This window comes from Athene cunicularia (genome assembly GCF_003259725.1).
Source record: "Athene cunicularia isolate RWA chromosome 5 unlocalized genomic scaffold, athCun1 chr5_part2, whole genome shotgun sequence".
Taxonomy (NCBI): Eukaryota; Metazoa; Chordata; class Aves; order Strigiformes; family Strigidae; genus Athene; species Athene cunicularia.
In genome coordinates, this window is record NW_020799102.1 from 6455975 (window position 1) to 6483097 (window position 27123).

Genomic DNA, 27123 nt, shown 5'->3' on the forward strand with positions numbered 1-27123 from the left:
CGGGGGACGGGACACACACAAAAAAAACCCCAAAACCAAACACACACACAAAAAAACCCCAAAACACTAGCCCTGATGTGGTAAGACTTGCTGCTTTAGAAGGTTGAACACTACCATGAGAAAGGTAGCAAGAAATAATCACTATAACAAAAGGGAAGACAGGATAAAGAAATAAGAATGTTTCTATATCTTGTATACATAATTTGATCACATAAGACTATAAACACCAAATAAAACTACTGATCATCTACAGTATTTTCTTAGTTCCACAGAATTACAAAACCAGAAAGTGTACTGAAGCAGTAAGAGGTCTTTTCAAACTCCTGTTCTTACTCCATGCTTGCTTGAACTTTACTCCACATCTGAAGGTGTTAACTACTTTTAGTACATGTGAAATTGCTATACTTACTACTCCCCACCACAGGGCATCTGCATAGCTGCCAAACTCTGTTTCTCCAGAATCATTTACAGCATCTTTTTCAGCCAGGTACACAAAATAAGAGGAAAAAATCAGACCCAGAAATCCAATGTAGAGTGTAGTTATCAGTTCCTGCAAAGAGAATCAAAATAACAGCATTATTGAAACACTTAAATTACCTACCACTGACAGTTTTTAAAAGATAATTGAAACAGAAGAATGTAATTTCAGCATTCAATAAATATTGACTCTCAGTTGCACAAATTAAGAAAAATCCACTGAGCTCAATGGTGAAAGAATTTACACCATAGCTGATAACTTGGCCCAGCACGCACATGTCAAACACAGAGTCAAAACAACCTCCTCACTTGCAAGCGTGACTCATTAACCATTTGGTCACCAAAAAGCAGTTGGGTAATTTTTTCAGACGGTGCCTAACTCAAAACAACTTTGGAAGTTAGAAACATATTTTTTAAAATATTCAGACTACTTTTCAGAAGTCTCATTTTCTGTGGTTATGTCCAACTACAAGTGAAAAGTTTGCCAAAGTGGAGGCGCATATCTTTTAGGAACTTTCTGTCCCTTGAACAAGGCAGAACCACCACCCTTGGTTAAAATAAAAGACTGCCTGTCTCCACACTAAATATATTTGACATCATCAGCACGTCTGCATACACGCTGTTCCGTATGTAAGGACTTGTGCATCAATTATTATGCCATTCCTCAGAGTACTCAAACTTACTTGTCTGTGTATGAACACCACTGATCCCAGCAGCCTCCATGTACCACCCTGACGGTCAACATGCAGCATTCGTAAAATCTGCAGAAAACGGATGCCCCTGGAACACAATTTTCATATAAATGAGGAGACTAAAGATAAAAGAGAAGAAATAATGGTGGAGAGAGGAAGTCTGTCTCTTCCAAAGGACTGTTTCAGGAGAGACATAGTATTTTATGTTGGACTTCGCAGCCTGTCTCTTTTCACTCCATTCAACCATCTTTCATCTTGTTTGTTATGAAGACAGCATGGGGAGATTGCACAAGAGGACAGACCTTTGTACACATGGCTATTAAGGATAACTCAAGTATTCAGGAATTTTGGACACAAACTGTGAATGCTCTAGAAATCATTCATCAACTCATACCTGACCTGCTTGCCAGGATGGGAAACAACATAGAAAAAGATCTGAAACCCTCACCTTTAGGAATTTTATAGGCAATTTGAACTAGACAGTCCAATAATATTTTAAAATATTCTTTTTATGAAAGTCACTGCCATCCTAGAGCATCACTGCAGCTAGTGTGCAGAGCACAGTACTCTGCCGTGTACCCTCTCATTTAAGAAAGCCAAGTGGCATGACCCTCCTGAGCACAAGGTGGATTCAGTCCATCAGGAATTCACCACTAACCTCAGGCATTTTACAGAGAAGCAGCTTGAAGACATCAGAGACATGACACATGGAAGTCCTGTGGTAAAAACTGAGCCTAGAAACTAAAACACGATTTGGGCAGAATCCATCTAGTTGGTCAAAGGCGGTACCTCTGTCCTCGCCAGACATAAAGGCTTTACCACCAGAGAACACACAAAATTACATTTCCCCTACACCTAATGGGATCACTGTTTCACACCCATACATGACTGGTGATCTGCTCTGTTACATGGCTCTGAGCAGTGACTCATTTTCTCCTACAAGAACTAAAATGGGAGGTAAAAAAAGAAAAAAAAAAACCACCTTACTCAGACAGCACTATATTTTACTGCATATAATTACCTGATAGCTGAGGTTGCAAAGACTTGACCTTTAGAACCCACACAAAGAACTATCATGGAAGCAACAACAACAATTAAATCTGGAAAACAAAAGTCAATTGAAAAAAATCAGTTAGCAGCATCTTCCAATACTTCTGCAAGACTGTTATTAGAACCAATGCCAATATTACTTTAATAATTTGAACAGTCACCTAAAATTAAGATTTTTGTTTGTATATCACAAGATGTCTATGGTAAAATATAAAGAAAATATAATTGTGATAGAATAGAAAGGTTTTACTGGGATGGCTCCAAGATGGCCACATTCTAGATGAATGGCGAGTGATATTGAATTACTCTGCACCCTGGAATCCTGATTACCTGTAACACATAAGGAATTTCAGCACTTTCTACCTGGAATTTCAGCAGTTTCTACCTATTATCTCTTCTGTGTATCTTATTTTCTTTGTTGTTTTAGACAGCATTTTATTCATTGGCAGAAGTTTTGGGGTTTAGTTCATATATGGAAATTGCCTTACTATTATTTCATCTGTCCAGGTCTAAAAGTGAGAGAAAAATTGGAATTCATGTATAAGTGTAATTTAGTTTAAGTTAGTCATTACCCTAGGATGGTACTCTAAATCTCTGTGCCTTAGGCCTAGTCAGTTTTGGAAAGGAACTCAGTATTTTTGAGAATTAAATAGTTCTTGATACATATCTGTAAAAGTGGAATTTTGTTTTGCTTTCCAAGCTGAGATAAATTGGATGATGTTTCAGAACCCCCAGTGTTCTAGGTCTCAAGAGAAATGGATTGTGAACAGAGTGTAAAGATATAGTCAATGCCAGTTTATAGTTTCAGTCACACCTGCAATACGATTGTTATTTATATATATGCACAGAGAAGCCTAAGTATTTTATGATTGTAAAAATACCCAAATACAAAATTTTGTAATTTATATTCACAGAATCACAGAATTTAGATAGTTTATGAAAAACTATATCCTCTACTCAACAACAAATAATATTTCCAAGTAGTGGGAAAAAACTGTGCTTCTATAATAATACTCCTCTTCCAAAATCTGGTTTGTTTAATCCAATTTATATTTTAAGTGCTTCAGGGCAAGGGTCTTTACATAGTTCTCTCAATATTGGCTAACAAAATACAGATTGATTTTGGATTATTATTTTTTCAGTGAAATTGTTAAATGCATGACAAGCTTTCTAAAAAAAATTATGGTTTGTGACATATATGGAACATATGGATGTAATTTCTAAGAACACTGAAGCCATGGTAGGAAGCCAACTGCAGTGAATATCAAAGGGAAGTCAGGTACTCAGTTCCAAATCATCACTGAAATTTTAATCCAATAGATACACAAAACAACTACAATGCATCTATCATGCTACACCATGCAGTACGTAGCTCAATTAGAGGGCAAAATAAACTCATAATTATTCAAATGGCTGCTGGGGGAAAAAAAAAAAAAGGCCTTTTGGTATCTTTTAAAAAAACAGTCAGCTATTGTACAGTGTCTGGAAGCCTGAGGTCACAGGAGACAGGACTATGGCCAAGACTTAATTCTGGCAAAGCGTCAGATCACTTGTGAAAAGAAAACACTCTGCTCTTCTGGAAAAACAAACCAAGCTACATTTGTTCTCAGATGACAGTGCCATGGATTCCTGAAAGGAAATTCAGATCTACGTTAATGCTAATGACAAGAGATCTTGCTCTAACTTGGCTTCAACTGCTGCACAAATTCCACTTCTCAAAACTTTCAAGGACAAGTTTTACTCATTGTTTACATCAACTTCACAGGCTGTGCATACTCACCAATGATTGAAATAGGCTTCCTAGCAAAACGAAGCCTTCCCCATATTCCAACATATTTACTGCGGCATCCTGCTGACCATAACCGAACCACATATTCTGTTCCAAAGAATACCACTAATACAATTTCCTAAAAGAAACAGAGGAACTAGATTAATTCCCTTTCACCTTTTTTCAGAATGTATTAGAAAATGCTAGAATAAAATGTGAAATTCGGAAGGTGAAAAAAAAAGGCAACTATACCAAAATGATCTAAAGTAACACAGAAAAACTTTTAAGAATAAAGGAAGAAAAGATTAAGAGCAAGTTTAAATACTTTAATTGCATGCAGTTTGGCTTGTCTACACGTACTAAAACTGAAAACCATTCTGTGCAATTCACTTGGTCTAATTCAAACAAAAGGTTTCCTGACGGAGCCAAAGAAAACAAGCAGAGTCTGTTTTCAGAAGATGAGTATTTTGCTAGCATATTTCATTTCGGGAAGAGGTGTGTTTCACATTCCATTTACCGTATCAGCTTAACCTCCCACTTATTTGTACTTTTTCAGTCTTCCTTTAATCTCACATGGACTGAAGAAAGATTTCTAGTACCCATTACCACTGTGTCAGTCTCCAGGTGCACTGAGAACAGTGAACTCTCAAGCCCACCTTTCTCAGCCTCTTGTCAACAATTAGAGACCTCAGCAGAAATAGAAGTCTAGTCCTGAAGCACGGCTGCTAGCAAACCACGTGTTAACCGCAGACCTACACTAAGGTAGGGCTTTGGAAATGCCTTCAAAGTGATAGATGTCAAAGCCATCTGACATTCTTGTTGATTAGACAGAGGTACAGCTATGCTGTGTTTGGAACTCAACGTGCAGAAAAATCGTGTTTTTCTGCAGACTGGTTGAGCACGGCATACCCAGCAGTTTCCTCGAGTATCAGGGAGCTGCAATACAGCCTCACTGGCCAACTCAAATAATAACTGGTCACATTCTCTATCAGAGCCACTAGCAAAATCTACTAACTGGAACGGTAACAGTGGCTTGTAATTGAAACCACACAAATCATGATGATGTATGGAAGGAGCAACGTAGAGAAACCAAGGATCATAAGGCATCACAGTCACATAGGATAATGCAGATTAAGAGAACAAGCTGCTTATTTCATAGTGTCATTTAATATAAAGAGGAAATGCAGGAAAGACAACATGCTGTGGAAGATTTTATCCTGCCCCCTCACATTTCTGCAGGGCTCACTGCTGCTTTTCGTAACAGACTGGCAAACAGGACTCAAGATGGTACCTATGACTATTTTCTAAATTAACTGAAATAATCAGGATACAACCCTAGTGCAGTCAAGATGAATAGGAGTCATATTATTAGCTTCAGAAATGCTTGGGACATTGCTTTGAATACCGAGTAAAATAATAGGCCTGTATACAGTAAAAAGAGCAGGAAACATTTACAAATCGGTTGACTTCACTGTAATCTTTCTGTGGCTCTAAAACACCAGTCTCCTGATGGCATAACAAACTGTTCATCTCAGAGCACTACATCATTGAAGTCTGACTGTGACACTTCTAGAAAAGGTAGGAGAACATTAGCCAGCAACCTTTCTCTTAGTTTTGACAATCTCATAACCTGTGCAAGATGTCAGATAGAGAAGAACAGCTATCACAATTGTTTATAGTCACCGTTAGATATTCAAGATATAATGAAACTGTCCAGATCATTGGTTGTAACAAATATGAATTTCAGACCCTTCAACCCAGCCAAGAATCTCTTCTACAGCCTCATTCTGAAAGGATCCACCAGAACCCTCCATCTTTTTTTTTTTTTTTTTTAAACTGGACTATTATTGAATATTCTTCAGTTAAATAAAGTCATAATGAACATCATAAATCTAAACAGCATGTGGGGCAGACACTTTAAGGAAAGCCTGTGCCTTATGAGAGAAGCTTTAAACGCAATAAAACTCTGCCTTTAGGTGAAATTGGACAATGTCATTTATGAATCTACAGTGAATGGCAAAATTATGAGCCCTGCTTTACGTGAGGCGCTGTTGAATTGTCACAGCAAAATAAAGCACCAGAGGCCACTGTTTCTGAGCAGGTGACTGCATTCATTTCACAGACATGGTCAATATACTCTAATATCCAAGTACTCTTCTGTATGCAGAAGGCTAGTACATCTCCTTTCATCACTACCACGGAGGAAACTCTCTCAACAAAAGACAATAGCAACCATACCGGGAGCAAAAACTGTCCTTCACTCAAAATAACTCATTTGAGGAAGGGATGTATGGCCTCACATCATATGTGATAGCACAGATAATACTGTTCAGATATCCCCAAGAGCAAAAGAACAACAACAAAATAAGCTTGGTAGGCAAAGAAAAACCTTGAGAAAAGTTAATGTTTTAGCACAATGAAACCACAAACAGCATTCTGACCGGGCACCGTGGCCTTGTCAGGATCACAGTTTCAGTTTTATAGCAAGAAGGTAGAAAGTGAAAGCCTGGATTGTGCTTTAAAGAAGCATGTATTCTCTGCGTAGGAAATTTGCATCGGAGTTGTGCGGGTATGTTTTTTAAAGGCCCTGCATGGTTCATTGGCTAACAGGCACACCGGCAAGTATGCAAATGGGGGCTGTCCCAAAGACAATGCGACAGACACGCAGTCAATGGTTACTGTCATCCAGCTCTTTGCGTGACATGCAGACAAGCTTAGAGAACATTGATTGTCCTATAGACTCCGGTGACTGGAGGGAACGACCAGTCGGCTTACACCAAGACACATTTTTCACTCCTGACGTTTTGATAAAGGCTTATTGACCTAAATGAGACCCAAGTTATTCAGGGAACATCGGGGGTGAAAGTGCACAAGCTGTTCTTCATGGTCATACACAAAAACTCCAGGTATCCATTAGCAACTGGCAAATTCCCCCTCCCCTGCCCGTGGCTATGTGACAGACAAAAGTGTTTTTAATATCTTGTGTTGCATAAGTCTAATAAGTAGTCTCCTGGGGGCGGGGGAGGTTGATGAATGTCTGTTGGTACTCACTTGTACTAGCAGCCAGAAACTTGCAGACAAGGAAAAATTACATTAGAAAATTATGCCTTCCTGAGCTACTAAACTATTGCCTATATTTTCCCAATTAACAGTTTAACATGAAACTTTACATTAACTAGAAGGAGGCCAACATGATCCTTAGTTCAATCATGCTGGTAGTAATTAGGGCTAATTCCATTAAATAGGAGTTACCCTGGCCTCACACCTGAGTTGCACTACAGATTCATTTGATCCACTGTTTCTTCAACACTTTCTCCTAATTGCCTGATTAAGACCTACCTCTTAAGTGCACTGTATAAAAGTTTGCACTTCTCTCAATGAATCAGCTGGACTGAAACATGGATTTGAGAAGCTGATACAGGAGAACGGAAAGGATAAAGTGCTGAGCAGATAGACAGGATGTAAAGAATGAGTGAAAGGAGAAATAAAACAACATTCAGCCCAAGAAAAAAATTAAAATATCGAGAAAATAACTGCCTGCAAAACACTAGTGGGAGCAGGGATTAAGGCTCAGTGGAGCAATTTTCCTGGTTAAAGTTACAGACGCACAAGAACCACACTGTCCAAGGGCCCACTCAACCCTTTCTACAGGCTGAAAACAAAAATACATCAGAGAGAAAAAACTTATATTGACATGGTAAAAAGAGCCCTCCGAGATGTGACATTCATGTAGCTTCATGCTGTGGGCATCCAGGAGCACTCTTGCTTAAGAGGAGAGACTTTTTTTTTCTTTTAATTATTGATTTGTACATGGTACCCTCACTTCTGCCATCCTTCCTGCTCAGCCCAGGCATATGCTTAATGCTATCTTCATGCCTTCCCAGCCACATAATCCCAACACAGCCAAGTACCAGATCAACTCTGGATAAAAAGTAGCGAAGATGAATGTGAGATAAACATGTAGATTGCTCTTCTTGAAGAACTCTACTGGTGTTGGTAACTTTCCAGCTATGAGCAATTTCTCGCATGTAAATTCACAACTTTCAACTAAAAGGAACAGGTAGACTAGACTAATGTAACAAGCCTTGAGCGTTTGTACTGTGGTACAGTGCTTGGCGAAACTACAATAGGTCTCCAGGCATCTCAGGCTCATTTAGCAGATGCCTGGAAATTAAATATTTCTCATACAGACCAGTAAAGGAGCCTGAGTCCTCACTGGTGCGTTGGTGCAGGAGTAGGGTCAGCATATAGGATCCAATTCAGAAGTCTCACGACAGTTTTTTCAGTGGATCTCACTACTCACTTTCATGGTTTTACAAGGGGAACAGAAGTTCCTTTGAGCTGATCAGGCACTACATGGAGAGCTTTGGGAATTGTTTGAAGTATGAAAGAGCCAATAAAACATAAAAATAATCCTCAGCCTGAGACAGATATGTCATAACATAATCACCTGGCTAAAGTACAGATTTCATCACCTTGATGAAGGAACTTAGGCAGGATCCATAAAAACACAGTCCCCTGAAAAATATACCCATGCTATCTGTCATTACAGCCCGTATCTCCACAGTTCCTGTGGATTAATCACAGTTTCATAATAAGCCCACACAGAGAACACACAGAAAAGGGCTTGAAGAGCAGCTGTAATGAAAAGCCCATGTATTAGGTTGACTTACACCGAAGAATTGGATGTGCTATTGGTAAAGACACTTTAACTATCGCCTTGACAAACTTCAGCATGCTATAAGGCAAAAGAACAAGCATGTCCCTTCCATCAGAGGACAACAGGGAAAATTTACTCATGAAAAGGAGTGTGACTGGATTGAAGGAGGAACCAGACTTCTTCAGCTGTGTGACTGGGGAGTCAGATCTATAAAAACAAATACACACAGGTATATTAGCACTTTAATATATTTATTTTGCTAATTAACTAATTAGCAATTACTATATTTATTTTGCTAATAAATGCATCTTGAAAAGCCCTTCCATTACCACTCCACCCCCACTGATTGGAAGAGCTACAATCCAACTTTGGGAGGCATCCAACACCCACACTGTGAGATAAAGTGCAGTAGCAACTCCAAAAGGAAGAACAGAGTCCCTAAACTTAGCTGAAGGAGATGTTTTTAAGCAATTAGACAGATTAATAGCTTGGGGAAAAGAAAACCACAACAAAACCCTGACATAGAATGGATCATGACACCATAACAACAGCTACTTAACAGATAAAGAAACTGTTTCTGGAGGCTGAGAAAGCATCTGCATAGAGAATATATTGCCTGCGGCTCTGCCTGTAGACCTCAAAGCTGTAACTGGTCATGGAGCATTACAGAAGTTCAGGCAGCCATTTGATGTGGGAGGACTAGATGACGTCATCTGAAACCTGTTATGAACAAGAATATTTCTACTCTGAGTCTAGACTTTTTTCAGTGTACTCCATAAACATAAAAGAGAGGTAAAATACATTTTTTAGGAGCAAGGAGGCAAAGCACAGCACTGTGTTATTCTGATGGGCTAACTAAAGACCAAGAATCAAAGATGATGTACAGTTTATTCCATCTTCCATAGAGGTGGCTGCCCTAAGAGGAAAGGGAGGTAACAAGCACAGGGAAACTAGAGGCACTGATGAGTGGGAACGACTTTAAGCCTCATAAGCACACACTTCTGTAAGAATTTCCTCCCACCCCAACGTTTTACTGGGAATACGACTCCTACCCATGTCTGCCATGTCACAAGCTCTATTACATTATCCTCACTGGAGGGATCAACTACATTATTTTTATGATTCTTTCAAATCTGTCTTCTTTCAGATTCTAGCTTCAAGGATGATAAAGTTGCCATGAATTCCTTTAAACAAGGAAATAAACTCTCCTATAGCTTCTATAGGGATTGCATGCCAACCAGCATTACCTCAGCTATAAGATTCCTGTGGCACTACTTGCACTGATCCCTATTTGTAAGGCAAGGCAACACTAGTGTGCCAACAGTAAAGTGGAACTGTAACCTCTTTGCAGGCTCAGGCAGCAGTGGGGCGAGGACACTGCCAGAAGTTATCTTCAGAAGTTGTGACAAGGAGGTCTCTGAAGGAGCCAAGAGAGGGGACAATAGATCTGCTGATGCTAATGCAAAGTGACAGTGGGGCACTTGCCATCAGCCAAGGGCTGCTGGAGCTGGAGTGGGCAACAGAGAAACAGGCTCAGCATCTTCACAGGCAGGGATGCAGCACACCCTCTATAGCCACTGAAAGGTTAAAAAAATCAGGAACATGTCTCTCATGCAGAGCAACGGGTTACATTTACACTCAGAGAAGGGTGAGATTCCAAAACCGAACCACTCAGGCTACACATTAGTTCAGAGAGAGCTGGAGTCCACTTCACAGCACGCTGTTCACCTGACACATCAGGGCTCACAAAACGCTTCAGACAGCACTTGTCTGTGGCCCGAGCAGGGTATGCAAATTAACAGCAGCGAAGGCAACTGTTTCTTCTAATCTCACTCACTTTGTATAGAGAGGCCCCTCTTTGTTCTGTTGAGAAAGGCAGGATTTTTGCCTGAAAGCTGTACTGTGTTTTCCAAGATACACAGAACAGCAGAATCAGATGGCCTAGGCAAACAGACAAAGACACCAAGCCCAGTAACGTAAAAACCCCAACTTGATGAAGTACAGATCAAAAAAAAAAAAAAGAAAAAAAAAAAGATAAATGTTTTTTTCATACATATAAACACTTACTGAGCAACAGCAAGTGCCAAAAGTGCTATTTAGGATTGGGGATTTCCCCTCTGCTACTTATACCCCTCCCTCCCTTCCACAGATCTTATAAACTGCATCATTTCAAGTGAAAAACAATAGTAAGGTTTTTTAAAGCGTTTAAGGCCAGAACACTTGGTGTTCCTTCCTTTCAGGAAAGTCTGGTATTATTTGCTAAAATTCTTTATCTAGCATATTTGGCAACAAATATTAAACAGGCAACAGAAAACAAAAACCATGGTATCATTAACACATTTCTACCTTCAGAGGCCCATAATTAATCCTGAGAAGTTACTGAACATCATTAAAGTCCCCTTATTAATGTTTTTAATTGAGATGAAATAATATTTATGTAAGTGTTCATGTCCTGAAAAAAAGGGGACACTTACTAGGAGACAGTTAGAACAGCTGATTGTGCCGAAGCTTTTCTGTTTTCTCTTAATCGGTGCTGAGAGCACAGAACAATAGCACTGGGACCAGTAAAGAATACTGCAGGCCTGCAGTTTTAGATTGAGACTTTCCAAAGGCTCCAAGCAACTAAATCCTATTGAATTTCAATAGGAGTCCGGCACCTAACTCCCTTAGGTGCATTTAAAAAGCCTTTAATTGATTTTCTTAGCTCTCTTCTCATTCCAGGTTTCAGCCAAATCCAAACGCAGGCAGTTGAAATTTTTCCACCAACTACAAAAGGCCTCAGATGTCAGTGGTGTAACCCTGCACGGGAAGGCATGGTCTCAGAGCACGCCTGCAGTAGAGCAACTTTCCACACCGTCACCCCTGCACAAGTCTCTTCATGACGCAGCCATCTTCAGCTTTTGAACTTAGTTGCTGATGACATCCACCAGGAATTTACGGAAGTATATTAAACTGGGTTTGCACATTTAGTTTACAATATTTGTTTTAATGTAGAGTTCTCCCCCATCACAAAGCATGCTCAAGATCCTGATTTTAAACCCAATGTAGGTAGCAAGAGAAACAACGTGTCAACACGCTAACACTGGTGGGATTAAAACCCACCACACTTCCTTTCTGTTTATTTCATATGAACCTCTTCTTCAGGGCTTCGTAAAAGTCTCTAGAAGAAATTCATACAGGATCATTTCCTTCAAAGTAAAAAATGCTCTGGCTTCCACCCGGTGAAGCATATGCTTAATTTTAGATCTCACTGAATTCAAAAGAACTATGCACCTACTTAAGATTAAGCACACATACACACAGTTCACATACTCATTCGTTAGTACATACAATATGCTAAGATGAGTAGAAAGAAACGGTTACAGACTATTAAAAAAAAATCAGTCTAAGCCAAGCAGTCTATATTTTTATGTTACTGAGAACTTTTCACATTAACACTATTTTACACAGTGGTTACTTTCCCTGATCTGATTATTTTTATCCTGTCAAGTAGCTTGCTGCAAGCTTTTGATTAAATAATCTTCCTCACTCATTTTTTACAAAGCTACTTCATATCCACTGTGTCCTACATTGAGCAGTTCTTAAGTCTTCCCTTTGCTCCACAGATAACATTGAATTTTTTAGGGGACCTCATAAATCAACTGTATGCCTGTTTTTTTCCAGCTATAAATGACAGGGCAATAAAAGCTATTGTGTCTTCCAGCAAACCATGTTTCTCTTATACCCTTAGACTATCACTGTTACAACACTATTCCTTTCTGAGAGAAAATAAATATTGCACAATATCTCTTACCTGAAAGCAGAGCCACACAAAGGAAGAATCTGGCCATTATCTGCCCATCTTAACCCACAATAACTTCACTTTGTGTACTTAAAAGGGAAGGTAATGGTAGATGGCATTTTTCAGATGTAATAGCCAAGCTCTTGTCACCTGCTATACAGTTTGGTAACAGCAACACTTGAAATCTGGCAGTTTCAGACATACTAAAGCATTTTTTTTGTTTGTTTGAGGCCACACTGTGATAGCAGCCAGGAAGCAATAATAAGTTTTAAACCAGAAAGATTATCGATGAAAAACAATTTTTGTTCCACTGGTTTTGAAAAGCAGAAAATAATTTTAGCCTTTCTCTGAATATTCATTTTTCCTCCTTACTCATCTCTTATTCTCTTAGAAAAGGGCAAAAGAGGAAACAGACTGGTAAGGATGGGAAGCTAGAAATATCTAGTTTTCAATTATCTTTTACATTAAATCAGTACTTGCTCTTGAAAAATGGTGTTTCTCAACAGAATCATATTTTACACAAACTGCAGCCAAGTTTAATTTTACATTGAAATTTTAGTGTTTTTTTCTTTTAACATACAGAATTTTTAAACACAAGATGTGTGTCTGTAGAAATGTGTGGATTTAAGGCATGAAAGGGATTTTTAATATAAAGTGGAGAATTTAGGAACTACATTTATTTTCTCTAGAAACTTGCAAAACAAGGACAAGAAAATAAGCTTTAACAAAATTAATTTTCCTTTTTTGTGTTTCTCTCCCCCGTACAGTTGACCAAGGATATCTACATCCCCACTCTGCAGTAAACCTGACCTCTGAAGCTCTACTAGTTCTTTGAGCGTCACACTCCTCTGAAGTTGACAGCACTGCATGTGCATTATTTCAACTTTACCCACAGTCAAGACATTCTGACCTACAAAGATTTCTCAACTTAAGGGCATTATTCAGAGTCCAAACAAAGAAAAAACATGCCCGCAAGCTGTAGCAATGCCTGTCTTCATTCCCTGGGTAGGCAGGAGTCAGGAAGACTGAAAAGATAAGGAAAATCAGAAGAGCTTGATTTGCTATCAGCTGCAGGTTTCTCATACAGCTTGGAGCAAACCACATACAGTCTTCAACTACATTCCAAATCCGAGAAACCCAGTACTCTCACCACCCTCTCCTAGAAAACGCTTGAAGACAATGAGATAGTAGCACTGTGGATGGAACTATAGCTGGCAACATCACGAGGCACCCACATCTAAATCCTGAGAGCTATTATGAGCTATTTCAATAATTTGCTCCTGCAAAAGCAGGTAGAGGACCTCTTTCTGATGAAGTTTGAATTTCTTACCTCCCTTTTGCAAACAAGACATCCCCCCCCAGCCTTGCACTCCCTCTAAGGAGGAGTACAAAAACTGTACAAAAGTGTACAAAATCTACAAAATTGTACAAAATCTACAAAACTGTACTGTGTGCTAGACAGTCTTGCTTCAGGATTTTAATCTGTACCGTTCCAGCTCCTCTACATGGTTTTCAGCTTTATGGGACCCTCTGTGGGATATGTTCTCTGCAAGTGACATTTCCGGAAGAGTGAGAGGTCACCAAAAGAAGGACATAATCTCTACTTCTACATACACTCATGATATCTCCTTTTCTAGAAGCAGCATGTTTTCAAATTCATCCTCCAAAAGTAAGATTTCTGGCCAGAGCAATGACCATGCCCTTCACAGAATCACAGAATCATCTGGGTTGGAAAAGACCTTGAAGATCATCCAGTCCACTGACAGTTCCCAACTCGACCAGATCCCTCAGCGCTGGGTCAACCCGATTCTTCAACCCCTCCAGGGATCCCGGGGACTCCCCCCCTGCCCTGGGCAGCCCATTCCAACGCCCAACAGCCCCTTCTTCACAGAAATGCTTCCTAATATCCAGTCTGACCCTGCCCTGGTGCAGCTTGAGACCATTCCCTCTTGTCCTGGCACTGGGTCCTTGGCTCAAGAGACTCATCCCCCCTCTATGCACCCTCCTTTCTGGTGGTTCAATAACAGTTCAACAAGAACTAAAGTTCAAATGGTCTAACTCAGGGTTTCAACCACCTCCAGATAACAAAGGGAAAAAGAACATTTTCATTTTTTCCAGACTGGCAGGAGAGCATTGCAGGATAGAGCTGTCAAGTTCAGAAACAACATCCCGCGCGGTTGGAAGTGGGGCATTCCTTTCACACACCTGGGCAACCGCTGCTCAGTTACCAGTATCAGGCTCAGCGTTGATAAGAGTTCAAGTGCCATATTTCTGTTTGACATTCCCATAAACACAACCTGTTTTTGCCTCAACATACTTGAGCTCTCTCCCAGGCCTGCTCCAGGGAATACACATCATGCTCTTCCACACAGCTGCAAAAACAGTCACACACTAAACCTGTAGTCCAGGCACTTAATACTCCTCACAGGAAAACACATGTGCTAGTTTAAGCTAATAAAAACCTCTCAGATGCCATATGTACACAGCCCATTCAGTCAGCATTTTACAGTTGCCTCTAAAATTTGTGAAGGAGGAGAGGAGAATTATTTGACATGCAAAATAAACCTAACTGAAGGCAACAAAGTCAGCATTTTCAGCTAAGTGGCAAATACATTTCACATACTGAAGGAAAGTAGTTTCCTCCTCGTGCCAATTTCCTGCGCTCGTTCCAATCAGCAAGCATTAAACAGTTGTGGCTATCATTCAGCGCATCAGGATTATAGCATACCAAAATGGGAAGTTAATTTATACCAACCAAAGCACATGATTAAGTCAGTGCAAACTCTCCCTAGAGCTTTGATAATGTTCCAAACGGACCAAACTAAACTTACATTTGCAAAATGAAGATATAAGCCAGATCTCTCTGAAGTTGCATACCCCATTAACCAAGCTACCGTTATGTGTAAAGACTTATATTTTTACTTGGATTCATGTTTCTATCAGTTTTGGGTCCAACATAAATAAATGGTGCAACAGAGGCAGCTCTTTGCAGAATTCAAAGTTACGAAAGGAGAACTCCAGCTCTGTGAAACTCCCTTCACTCACTATCACCTTTCCCCTGCTCCCTTTACAAATAAAGGACAAGTGCACTATTCATTGCTGGGAGAAAAAAATTCTTAAAAAAAGCCACAGCCTCCTCAGTGGCAGCTGCTCTGAGCTTCAAGACATCAAATACCTCAGGAAACTAATAGGCATTATATGGAATGAATTTAACAAAAAAACCCCAAACTGATATTTGGCAGAATTCAGCAACACTGTACTCCAAAACTCTTTGGAAAAGGAGAGACCTTATAAAAGCAATGCCTAGGACATGTCAAGAATAAACTAAAGGCTCAGTAACAGTACATAGGCTAGCAGGCAGCTGATGTAGCAAGCAAAAGCCACCCGACCAGAAGAATCCCCTCTGTGGAGTGGTACTTGAAGAGGGAAAAACAATTGCAACTTAAAGGAAGGGGCACAGGGAGCATGGTTTAGAGACAGATGAGCCTTTTCTGTGCCGAAACATGGGGCAGTGCAGGACAGATTTAGAGTCCACTTGAAAATATATGTTATTAGAACAACCAGAACACTAGTTATGCATTTAAAATGCATTAACATATCAAAAAATCCAACTGGTAGCAGTGGAGCTGAACTTCACATGGATGCACTATGATTGTGGTCATTTTTCTAAAGCTTGAAGCTTATCTCCTATTTATGGGAGCTGTATTTCCAGGTGATTCATAGCATGATTTTTTTTCTATGAATAGCTGAATTTTCTAGGGCCTTCTCTTTGATCTGAAATTTACTGTTGCTTAAATCAGCAATTAAACTAAACACATCTTCGGAAATGCTCTGTTTCCAAACATTTTTTCCCAATACCTTATGTGATAAAGCATACGGCAGTCTTACTCCACAGCTAGACAAACTGTGTCAGGAATTACAGAAACTAGTTCTCTTTTTTTTTAAATGTCAAAAGATCATCCAATTTTTTAGCCTTCTCTTTACACCTTCTCTGAAGTTCTTGATACTCACTAAAAGTTGGTTTTAGTATGTTTGTCTGGGTTAAGCCTCTCACAATCCCATTGTGTTAAATGTGACATTAACAAAAAAAAATGTAAGTCTAGTCTGGATACCAAAGCTCTCCCTGTCAAACCAGAGGGCTAAGATTACCCACTGGAACCAAAGATGCTTATCCCACCCAAAAAGATATTTGTTCAGCAGCAGCAGAACTAGTATGAACTGACATTTGTACCAGTTGTCTTAACAGAAATGAAGCAAGAGGTTACATTAAAGAAAGGTGACTCCTTGCTTTAAAGCTACTCAACCTTAATATTTACTAACCCAGTGTGCAAGCCAACACTGTGTGACAAACCGAAATGTGTGACTTTTTGCATCATGTCATTACTGAGAGGTGATAATGTTCTTCCAACTGTAAAATGCTCTTTTAAAGCAGTATTTTCTCAGTATGCAAAATGATTAATCAGGAGGCTAAACTCTTTTCTAGGACTAAGGGGGAGGAAAAAAAGGAGTCCTGGTGCACAGTAACCAAATCCTGACACACGAATACTGCACATAAAGAATTTGTGTTACATTCTTTTTCAGGGGTTTTACAAAAGAAATAGTATCTCAAGTGGCCAGGACTTGTAGAAACTAGCTAATGTCAAAGTTTTTAGCCAGCTTTATATATCCTACAGGAGGAAAAGGCTACTTAAACTGCAGTTCAGTTTGGATAGTTTTCCAGTTTTCTTAGAGCATCAGTGAAGATGGCTAAACCATGAAACCCAGGGTCAGAGGCCTGTCATCCTCTGCCAAAGGGAGCAAGACAGCAAAACCCAACTCTCCGATTTGGTGAGTTCCTTCTCAGTGGATGAAACAAGTGAGTCTGCCATGCTTGGATCTGTGTCCCATTTCCAGCCCTGCTAAAAATGGCTTTAATGACAACCTTGTGTTTCCCCTTTCCTGAACACGTAACACACTGCACATTTAACTTTGAGCAGAAGTGTCAATTGCTAGTACTGTTCAGAGTGTAATTAATAACAATTACATTATGCTAGAAAAGCACATAAGGGACTGCTTTGTGTACAACGTGAGTTTCCTCATCAGCTGGATGGCTAAAGAAACCTACTAAACATGAAAGTATGGTACAGCTGTGTCCCATAACTGGCTATTTGAATATTTATAAGCTATTGCACTTGAGATACCAAAACTGATGACATGAATGCATGTTTTAATAAGTTCATCAGTAAAGCTTTCCTCATTAGAAATCTGCCCCTAGCATGTTACATCAGAGAATTCTGTTATCATGAACCATATTACTTGTCCCAAGTGGCATACTGTATGAGCCAGAAACATTGTGCCTGTTTAAACAGCATGCTTTACAGTAGTCAAAAAGTGGTAGAAACTCTCTGGTAATACTATATGTGGTTTCACACCTTCTGAGTAATAGTAATGAATATTTCATGTTATGAAGACATGAAATGTGTTCATCTTGGGTATTAAATCACCCTGAAAAACACTACAATAGCCCACCTTTTTAAACACTTTGTGAATTATTTGCAGGCTGTGGGAATTATCTCTTCAACAAATGTGATTATTTTTTATGTTTAAAAAGATAGCAAACAATGGTGGTTGTAGAATAAGCAATCAGTTCTCTCAGGGCAACACCAAGGAGTTACCACCACGTGTCTCCTCGTACGGCGTGAGAAGTCGTGTTTGGCTGTTTCAATCCAAAGCACAGTGTTGAACGCGGATACCGTTTTTTATCAGGGAGAACAGGGTGGACAAGCTTGGGGGCAGGGGTGGAGAATCTATTGCAAACCGGAGGTATTTGTATACTAACTGACTACCGCACTGATGTTTTCCATGGAAATTCCAGACGCATTAGTTTTGGCAGCAATTAAAGACTACTTTTGGAATCCTTAACAACATTCAAGGAGTTCCTTTTAACTTTATGTTATGTAGTTCTTTCTACTCTTTAAAGCAGGGAAAGCAGGATTTTTTTTCAACATTCAACTTGTTTTACTGTTAAAATAAATACAAAGATAAGTCAGTCAGAATTCAGGCTCAAAGGAACCCCAGTGAATTATTTATTCCTTTTTGAGAGCTGAGAAGCTTCTCTCTTGCTCAGGTTGTACCTCTTACCACTGCTTAGTACACTGTGCAACTCTGCCTGTGAGCCAACACAATCATAGGACTCCATGATAAAAGAAGCTATTCAGAGTTTTGGCAGGAAGAACACTTCTGACATTTTGTTTCATCTGGATCACAGGATTAGACATCGGTTCGGGGCTTTAACACTAAACTGCCCATGCTACATCGCACAGAGCTGATTTCCGACACCTCTTCCACTGTATATCACTTTATTCTTGAATATTCCCATCCGAGAGAATGGGATGACCCTTGAAACAAGCTGCAATCCATTACAAACAAGCACAGATAAATCTATCTGCTGAAAAGGGAAGAAAGGGAAGATTATACCCTTACACTGCATATATCTAAATTCCAAGCCATATAATCACTAATTTATGCTTCTTGAAAGGAAAACACAAAGGCCAGCATGTATCCAGGCATCAGAAATGTAATTGTACCATATACCAAATACCAGCTAAGCTGGTAAAAACCTCCCTGACCAGATGTGATGTATTCCAAGCATGTTCATAACTACAAAACAATTATACAAAGAACATTAGTATTAATACTGATTAACTAAGTTAACATTAACTGCCTGGCTAGAAAGTGACTTCACAGAGAATGAAAACTCAAGTACTTGAATTTACAGGGTAAACATGCATGGCTTTTTCTATAATTAATGGCGAGAAACGGGCACATACAAAGGGAAATTCATCTCAAGTGTCCTAGGCACCTTAAGATGTAATATGCTTCTAGCAGTACCTATCCTTTTCTGTGAAGGGAAAGCCTATGTGATTTGCTTATACTACCTAACCTAACTTTCAGACAGCTAAAAGCTGCAAAAAAAAATTCAGGGTCAGCCTAGAACTGCTTTTAATTATCCAATGAGGTATTCTCAACTTGGAGCAATGGTATAAACAGCAGAGGAAATTTACTATCAGTTCTCACTTGAAAGAGAGGTTTATGAGGGGTTTCTATTTTTGGGCTGGTCTCCCTAGAGAGGTCCACGTGATTACCTTGTCTACCTCCAGTTTCCCTCTCAAAACTCCCATATCCACCAGTCAATCTGGACAGATCAGAAGGTCGGTCATGTCAGAGGAGATTTAAATTTCCTGAAAGTGTTGTGAAAACAAGGAGCCCAGCAGAAAAGAAATACCCCCTCTACACACCAAGAGAAACGATTTCATGTTAATCATCACACTCATCAGGATTCTCTAATTTTTATCAGGAAGACATTGAAAATTTCAATCAAAGTCCTTCAGCTTCATACAAACAAACACACACACAAGCAAAACTAGAAAGGCAAACAACTGTCCAACTGAAGCCCCCTGTCATCATAAGGTTTTCTATAATATATATATAATTTCTCTATGATTAAGTAGAATTTTTCCTATTTATTTCTGTAACCTACATTTACCAAAAAAAAAAATGACTAAATGCAAATCACTTTCAGAAAGAAATTTTTTAAAACTATGAAACCAGGATGTTTATTTTTCAGTTTCAAAGACAGTTCACTTGCCATAAAACTCAATATGAAGATAAGAGCAAAACAGGCAAGACTTCCTCCATGTCCTCTCTTCCACCACCCTTCACATTGTTATGGGACCGTTTCTGGGTAGAAAGTGTACCATTTGGGGAAAAAAATCTGACGTCTAGTTTCAATGATTTAACTCCACAGAGAGGCATCTATCGATACATCAGAGCGTGAGCTCAGCAGAGAAAGCAAACCAATAAATCTTCATTCAGTGAGGAGTATGTATTCATCATGTAGTCACTTCTTGAATCAACTCAGATTGATTAAACTTCTTTAATTAACTGATTTCAGCTCATCTGGTTTATTAACATCTATATAATCCACCTGGGGCCCTCGAACATCTGCTGCTTTCATCTGACTGGTTTTAGGAAGCTCAGGCCCCTTTGTTTATTATAAGCATTTCTCAGATTTCTGTTAAGACCTTTAGATATCCCTGATCTTTCTTCAGAACTATGGCAGCTAGCAGCAATTATTCTCCATATAATCATTTATTACTGTCGTCCAGCAGAGCTGAATATGCTTCTCTCATTCAACCACACATGCTCAAACAGAAATGATGGGTAGGGCTTCTCAAAGACTGACAGCTCTGATGGTCTTCTATAAAGGGAGACACACAGTTCAGGCTTATGCCTGCCTGTGCATTTTCATTTTCTAGTTCATGATGGTCACAACAATCCATTGAGTGCAAATATTTACAACCAGGAGTAGGTGTCAGGAGGGGGGAGGGAGGTGTGTGCGTGTGGAACATCAAGCATTTATTTGGGCCCCACACATTTCAGGTGTTGCTCTTGGGCCTCTTATAAGACACTTTCCTGCATGTGTTATGCTTACAGAAAAACTATTGTCCACTACATTCATTTATTGGCATATGAAAAATACATAGTGATGTTCTCACATGCAAATCGAAAAAAAGGTTCCATTCTTCAATTTCTTCCAAATTTCTGAATGTTACACAGCATAGTATGAGGTGATAAATTTATGGCAAACAGAAAAAACCAACAGCATGCCCAACCACCATATCCTCAGTAGACTCTCTGCATATTGTACACAGAATTTGTTCTGCAAAAATAAATTTTTCCTGAGATTGTACACAAAAATATGATCTGTAATTGATTTCATTGATGTTAAATAGCTCAAGACTCTTACACATATTCACCAGTTATTTTGAGGTTTATTTGTAGCTATATGAGCTGTTCAGAGTATTTCTTTTGAAAATAGTTAAGAGTTAATTGATTCAAGATCCTGGGGGTGGGGAGTGAACTTTCTAGAGTACAAGCCATAGTATGTTAACACAGATAGTACCTCACACTATATTGAGCTCCACTAAGATGAAAGGCTTAGAGGGTTCACTGTATAATAAAAAGAGCTCATGTAAGCAAAAGAAATAAATATTTACGAAGAGAAAACTGCCTTTAAACTCCTAAAACCCACCCCACACTGAAGAATCACCATCATATTAGACCGAAACATCACCTTGGGGAAGAGCAGAGGGTAGAGGAATGAGCACAAGCAATATTCTTCCTTATAAAAATATTTATCTAAAAGTAGTTAGATAATCTTTGACTTCCGAAACTGCTGAGCCAGTCAGTTCTATCTCATGTTCAGCATCATACTGTTAAACTAAGTCAAAAGTTTCTGTGGTTACTATCAGATGAAATGAGCTAATTTCCCCTGAGAATTGGCTACACTGACCAGATGTCTTTAGCCAGCTACTCCCCAGATCGAGCCGGAAGAGCACATGCAATGCCTTCTCTGTTACTATGGAGATGGGTTTTCCCATCCACTATGCAGCCGGGCATGTAGTAGCTACCAGCTGTTGTCTCGACTTGTACTCCATCAGGAGAGACTGAGGAAAGAAAGTGGGAGACGTAGGGCTGAGCTTCTCCCAGCCCTGGACCTCATAAACACTAACCACAGTGTCCAACCCTGAGTCGTCTTTGCCGCCACTTGGGCTCGTTGCTATTGTGTGAAGCCACCTTACGGTGCTTTCTCCGCTGGTTTTACAGACTCCTGACACGCCGGCGGCAGCACGCAACTGCTTGGTACAACATGTTCGATTGCTGGGTTGGAAACCTAAGGCTTCCCCAACTCACGCTTCTAGCCCAACATTCCCATCTAAATGGTTTTATGAGCTTAAATTTAAATCTCCAGCAGTAACCCACTACAGGTTCCTGACATCATTCTCCCTCCATACTTTCAAAGAAAAACTTTGTGGATTAATGGCTCCCTATCCTTCCTGCAAGGCTGGTTAATGCCTTCAATTCCCATTGCTTTTTAACTCCTGTGGAACTTTAATCCATCTTTGACCATGCTGATGAGCTGCAGAGAAACAACACTGGTTAGGATTTTCATTCTTGTGTTTTCTTTTTGAATGCAGCCAAGTTCAAATGTCTAATTATAACATTGCAAAGTTAATGATCAATTTAACAAAGGCTTTCGAGTATCTTTGAAGTCATAACAACAAGCCAAAGGGGGGTTTAAAACGTTAACTGCACAGGGAGCCTACATAGAGAGCTTTCTTAGGATTATCTCTCACTTAACAACAAAGTTGAGTCATTTCAGAATACTTCCAGCAACCCCATGGCTTGATCTGGTTGCCACATAGCAGAGAGCTCTGGCTGGTGTTTACCTTATAGCTCTGAGCAGCACCAATCATTACCCTATTAATTCAAGCATGTTTAATTCAATGTCCTTCAGCTACTCAGTCATGCCTATTTGTAACTTTTAAGGAACTACAGAAAGGTACAGCTTGTCACCACATTTTATACCTAACAGGCGCTAATCACTAAGGTTAGATATACAATGGAAGTAGGGTATATATTAAGACAGCTACAAGTGATGTTCACTTAAATGTATGATACACAGCCTCTGCTCCTTTTGCTTAAGGCTCACTTTTTTCCACTTATGACACAGGCTGAATTTGCCTTCAGATGTATGTAGCTCCTGCTGATGTCAGTGAGCTATACACACACATCAGAGGACACACTCTGACCTGTTTACTTTTTAATCTGACATATGTAGCCACTCATATTTTGTATATATTACACACCATTGCAATGCTGAATCAGCACATCCAGAAATAACAATGAGGGCATGCTCAGCCTGGAGCAGCACACAGAGAAAGCAGTCAGGCTCCTCCTCACTTTCCTTCTACCGCAATTCTGCCAGTCAGCATCACCAGACATTTGGCATAGGGTTTTTTTGTGTCCCCCCTCATGTATCAGACAAGGGTGCAGGTGAAAAGCATTAACATGTTGGTAAAGGTTAAGCAAGGAGTTAGGAGAGCAAAGGAGCTACAGATGAGGGGGCAGCCATTGTTAGTCCTCTAAAGTGAGCTGAGGGGAAAAAAAAAAACAAAACAAAACCACAAAGCCTCACACTGCCTGCAAGATCTCCACCAACACTTTCCTTTGCACTGTACTAAAGAACAGGGCTGGACATTTTTTCCCATTTAAAATTACAAGGGGGGAAAACTTCCATATCAAGAAGCCGAGACAGTCTCCAGAGCTGAGCACTGTAAGAGAAACATTTCACAGGTCTGACCAATCCACTCAACAGCCACCCTGTGGCTTGAACAGTGACAGGGCTGTAATGAAGAACTTCTGGGCACACAGGGGCTTATATAAGGGCATTATCCACAGATAATTTTTTTTTTCCCCCTCATTGCTGCAGTTATAGACCACAATAATTCTATGGTGAAATTAAGTAAAAGCTGGATAAAATACCTCAGTGAAAATCAGTGGTTTCTCTCTAAATCAACTAGTGCAATTAGATTTCCTTTCAGATCTTCTGGGCAATTATATCTTATTGCTTTCTGCCTTTAAACTCAACTTTCCTAGACCTTATGTATGTGGCAATTTCCACTTCATGGTAAGTTTGTTCATTACATTTAGGTACTTACCCTTACAGCCCAGCCACAGCAAAGGATTAAGGATGCTTGCGTCTAAAGATCACTTAAGCTCTGATAAAATGTAAAGCGATAAAAAAGTGAGAGCAGTCAGTCTGCATCATGCTAAAAAAAGGCTTTCAAAGAATACCCAAGTACAACCCTGTTGTAACAAGACCGTGGAGCTGGCTTCCACTTTGGCGGGGGAGTTCACTTAAATTCTCAAGAATTCTAGTCTTCCCAGAGATGATCAGGGAACTGATATTCCACAGAAGCAAAGAGATTATTTTTGTTTTATTTTAAAAACAATTTTGCTAGAAAAATCACATGATGAAATGTTATTTGGACTTTATATCACAACCATCCCTACCGTTCTTTCAAAGTGTACAACACAAACACTGTACTGCACCGGCAGTGTAGAAATGTGTATTTTTAAGAAAATATAACTGCATCCAACAAAAGGGAATGAGGTATCAAATTTGTTTGCTTCTCTATGCTTTGGAAGCATAAAGACTTTGTTTAAATCAGAAAAACAAGCTAGCACATTAGCTCTCCTAAGGAAATATAGGACCCAGAAATCAGGGGGTGCATCACAAGGCACATTTTTCAGTCGATACAGCTAAACAACAGCTATAAATACGCATTATATCCTGAGACAAAGTCTCCACAAGTGTTTTAGTGATTCACTAACCCCTATCATACCTTCCAAAGCACTGTAAGCACTAGAAGCAAAATTTGCACACCTGTTAAAAAAGCTGGATTCCTCAAGCACAAACTGTGCCAGAAAGATGATGGCGACAGGGCATCTGCCGGCTGACACTTCTTCACCTACATCAGAAAGATTCACCCATGCTATTTAGAGATTTTAGAAGCTTATATTTCATTTCAGAAATGCAATTGGGCCTGCATTCATCCCACCTCACTTTCTGCTCTTAGCCGGAGAACCCATGACTCCACCATCCATAAATCTGTGGAGGAGAGGGGCACCTCATGAAACATCTAACATCTCAGGATGTTAGACTCTCAGGAGTCTAACATCTCAGCCTCACGTTAGACGGTGCATGTTCATACTTGAGCCTCATGCAGAAGCAGCACTTGGGTTCCTGAAAGCAATGAAGTACAAATAAAAAAACCCACCCAAACCAAAAAAGAGCTTTGCAGTACCACAGTGAGGTAAAGTGCTGATTTGCTGCCAGATCCAACAACAGGGATAAAAGAAATGAGTGCATGCCAGCTCTTCAGTAGGCCATAAAATTCTCATTCTATTGTATTAAGTTAATCTGAGACCCACAAAAGTTTAAACCAATGATTCAGACTGAAAAACTGCAGGAGCAAAGGAGCCACTGCAGATGACTGTCTCCCACCTCTTATAGGAACAACCCGCGCCCAGGGGGATGGGCAGGTGAGCTTTTGCATCCATTGATACTAAAATCAACAGAAAAGATGTTATAGATGCTGGCTCAAAGCTTTCTTTGTCAGACAGAAGGATCACAGTGCAACACAACATGTTACCATTCCTTCTCAACATTTATGCAGCTCAGATTTTGAACACCTGAAAAACTCAGGGAGATTCTTCGTTTTTAGGCATTATGTTCTGTGGTGCAACATATATTGAAAAAGCTGCTACTGCTATCTCACTTTTCACGCTAATTTATCAAGTGGTTTGTATCTAGCAGATAATAGCTTTAAGTTTTTGGCACAAGAAAGCTCCTTAACATATTTATATCATGGCAAAGGCCTCTCCATGTTTAAAACCAACAGTTCTGCCTTTCTCAGTCAAAAAGGGACGGTGTTTTGAATCACAATCACTGCAGACCCTACAACGGCAAAGGAAGTGACAAGCAGCATGACAATATCTCACCAACACCAAGAGAACAACCACAGTACAAGGCTCATGTAGCTCCAAGTCTTTAATATTTCCCTCCAGAAGGTTGCAATGTACAGGTGCTCGAGACAGTATAAACACTATCAAAAGCTGAAATCTTTATCCAAAGAGGAGTAAGTAGCTATGTTCAATACACATACGAGAGTTTACACATCATCATCATCATTTCTCTTAACCTTTTTCTTAAACTAATGGTTTGGTTATATAACTAAATGATGTATTTATTGCCAAATGTGGTTTTAAATGCATTTAAAGACATGCGCACTGCACTACTATAATTCTTGATTAATCATACCAATTTCTATAACAAATAGATATAAAACTTTCAGAATATACCTGTTTTGATTCATCTAATGCCATGCACTACAGGAAGACAGAAATAAAACACATTATTTAAAGCTTTCCATAACAGTACATTTGTCAACAATACTTGATCAAAGCGTTTGCTTTGACTCTGCCTTATTTGTTTAATTCCTACTACTGCTTATTTTAGCCCATACTCTAATTTAAGAGTTCTGAAGAACATAACCTGGGCAGATGCCAGAAGAATGTAGCTTTTAAACATAACTGTATATTCAAAGAGCAAAATCAAGCTCTAGCAGCATAAGCAAGCAAAATTCTGTCATGTACACAAACCTGCCCTATGTGTTTTCTTTTTTCAAAAGATTTAGTGGCAAATCCAGAATTTAAGTAGATTTCCTTATAAATATTTCAGAAGACAGTAGAGAAATTCATGCATGTCTGTTGCTATTGCAGAGTTTTACTTCGGTATTTTGATAACTAGAAAACTGAGCATTTCACAGAGTAGATTTCATTGACTACTGTGTGGCTTGTTTTCTTGAGGTCAAGTCTTTTGGGAGGGGTTGGTTTGTTTATTTTTTAACCTGGTGTGTTTATCTCTTTAATCACATTCTCACACTTGAAGGTGTTTTCTGACTTTATTACATAACCAGTGCAGTGGGCTGGCCCTGGCTGGATGCCCAGTGCCCACCAAAGCTGCTCCATCATTCCCCTCCTCAGCTGGACAGGGGAGAGAGAACACAACAAAAGTCTTGTGGGTCGAGATAAGGACAGGGGGAGATCACTCACCAATTATTGTCATGGGGAAAACAGACTTGACTTGAGGATATTAATGTATTACCAATCAAATCAGTAGGGTAACGAGAAATAAAACCAAATCTTGAAACACGTTCCCCCCAAGCCTCCCTTCTTCCTGGGCGTAAATTTAGTCCCAATTTCTCTACCTCCTCCCTCTGAGCGGTGAAAGGGGGGGGGGGGGGGG

At 39.6% G+C, this 27123-nt stretch overlaps 1 protein-coding gene across 3 annotated transcripts in view; it reads right to left on the bottom strand.

Annotated features, from left to right (window-relative positions):
- KCNQ1 (potassium voltage-gated channel subfamily Q member 1) overlaps window positions 1-27123 on the bottom strand; it is a 420899-nt gene that overhangs the window by 260053 nt on the left and 133723 nt on the right. For all 3 annotated transcript variants that reach the window (XM_026850358.1, XM_026850357.1, XM_026850359.1), the window contains exons 3-6: window positions 4000-4126; window positions 2191-2269; window positions 1161-1257; window positions 410-550 (exon numbers count right to left, since the gene is read on the bottom strand). In XM_026850358.1, coding sequence (XP_026706159.1) covers window positions 410-550; window positions 1161-1257; window positions 2191-2269; window positions 4000-4126 — 444 coding nt within the window. The remainder of the gene's footprint in view (window positions 1-409; window positions 551-1160; window positions 1258-2190; window positions 2270-3999; window positions 4127-27123) is intronic.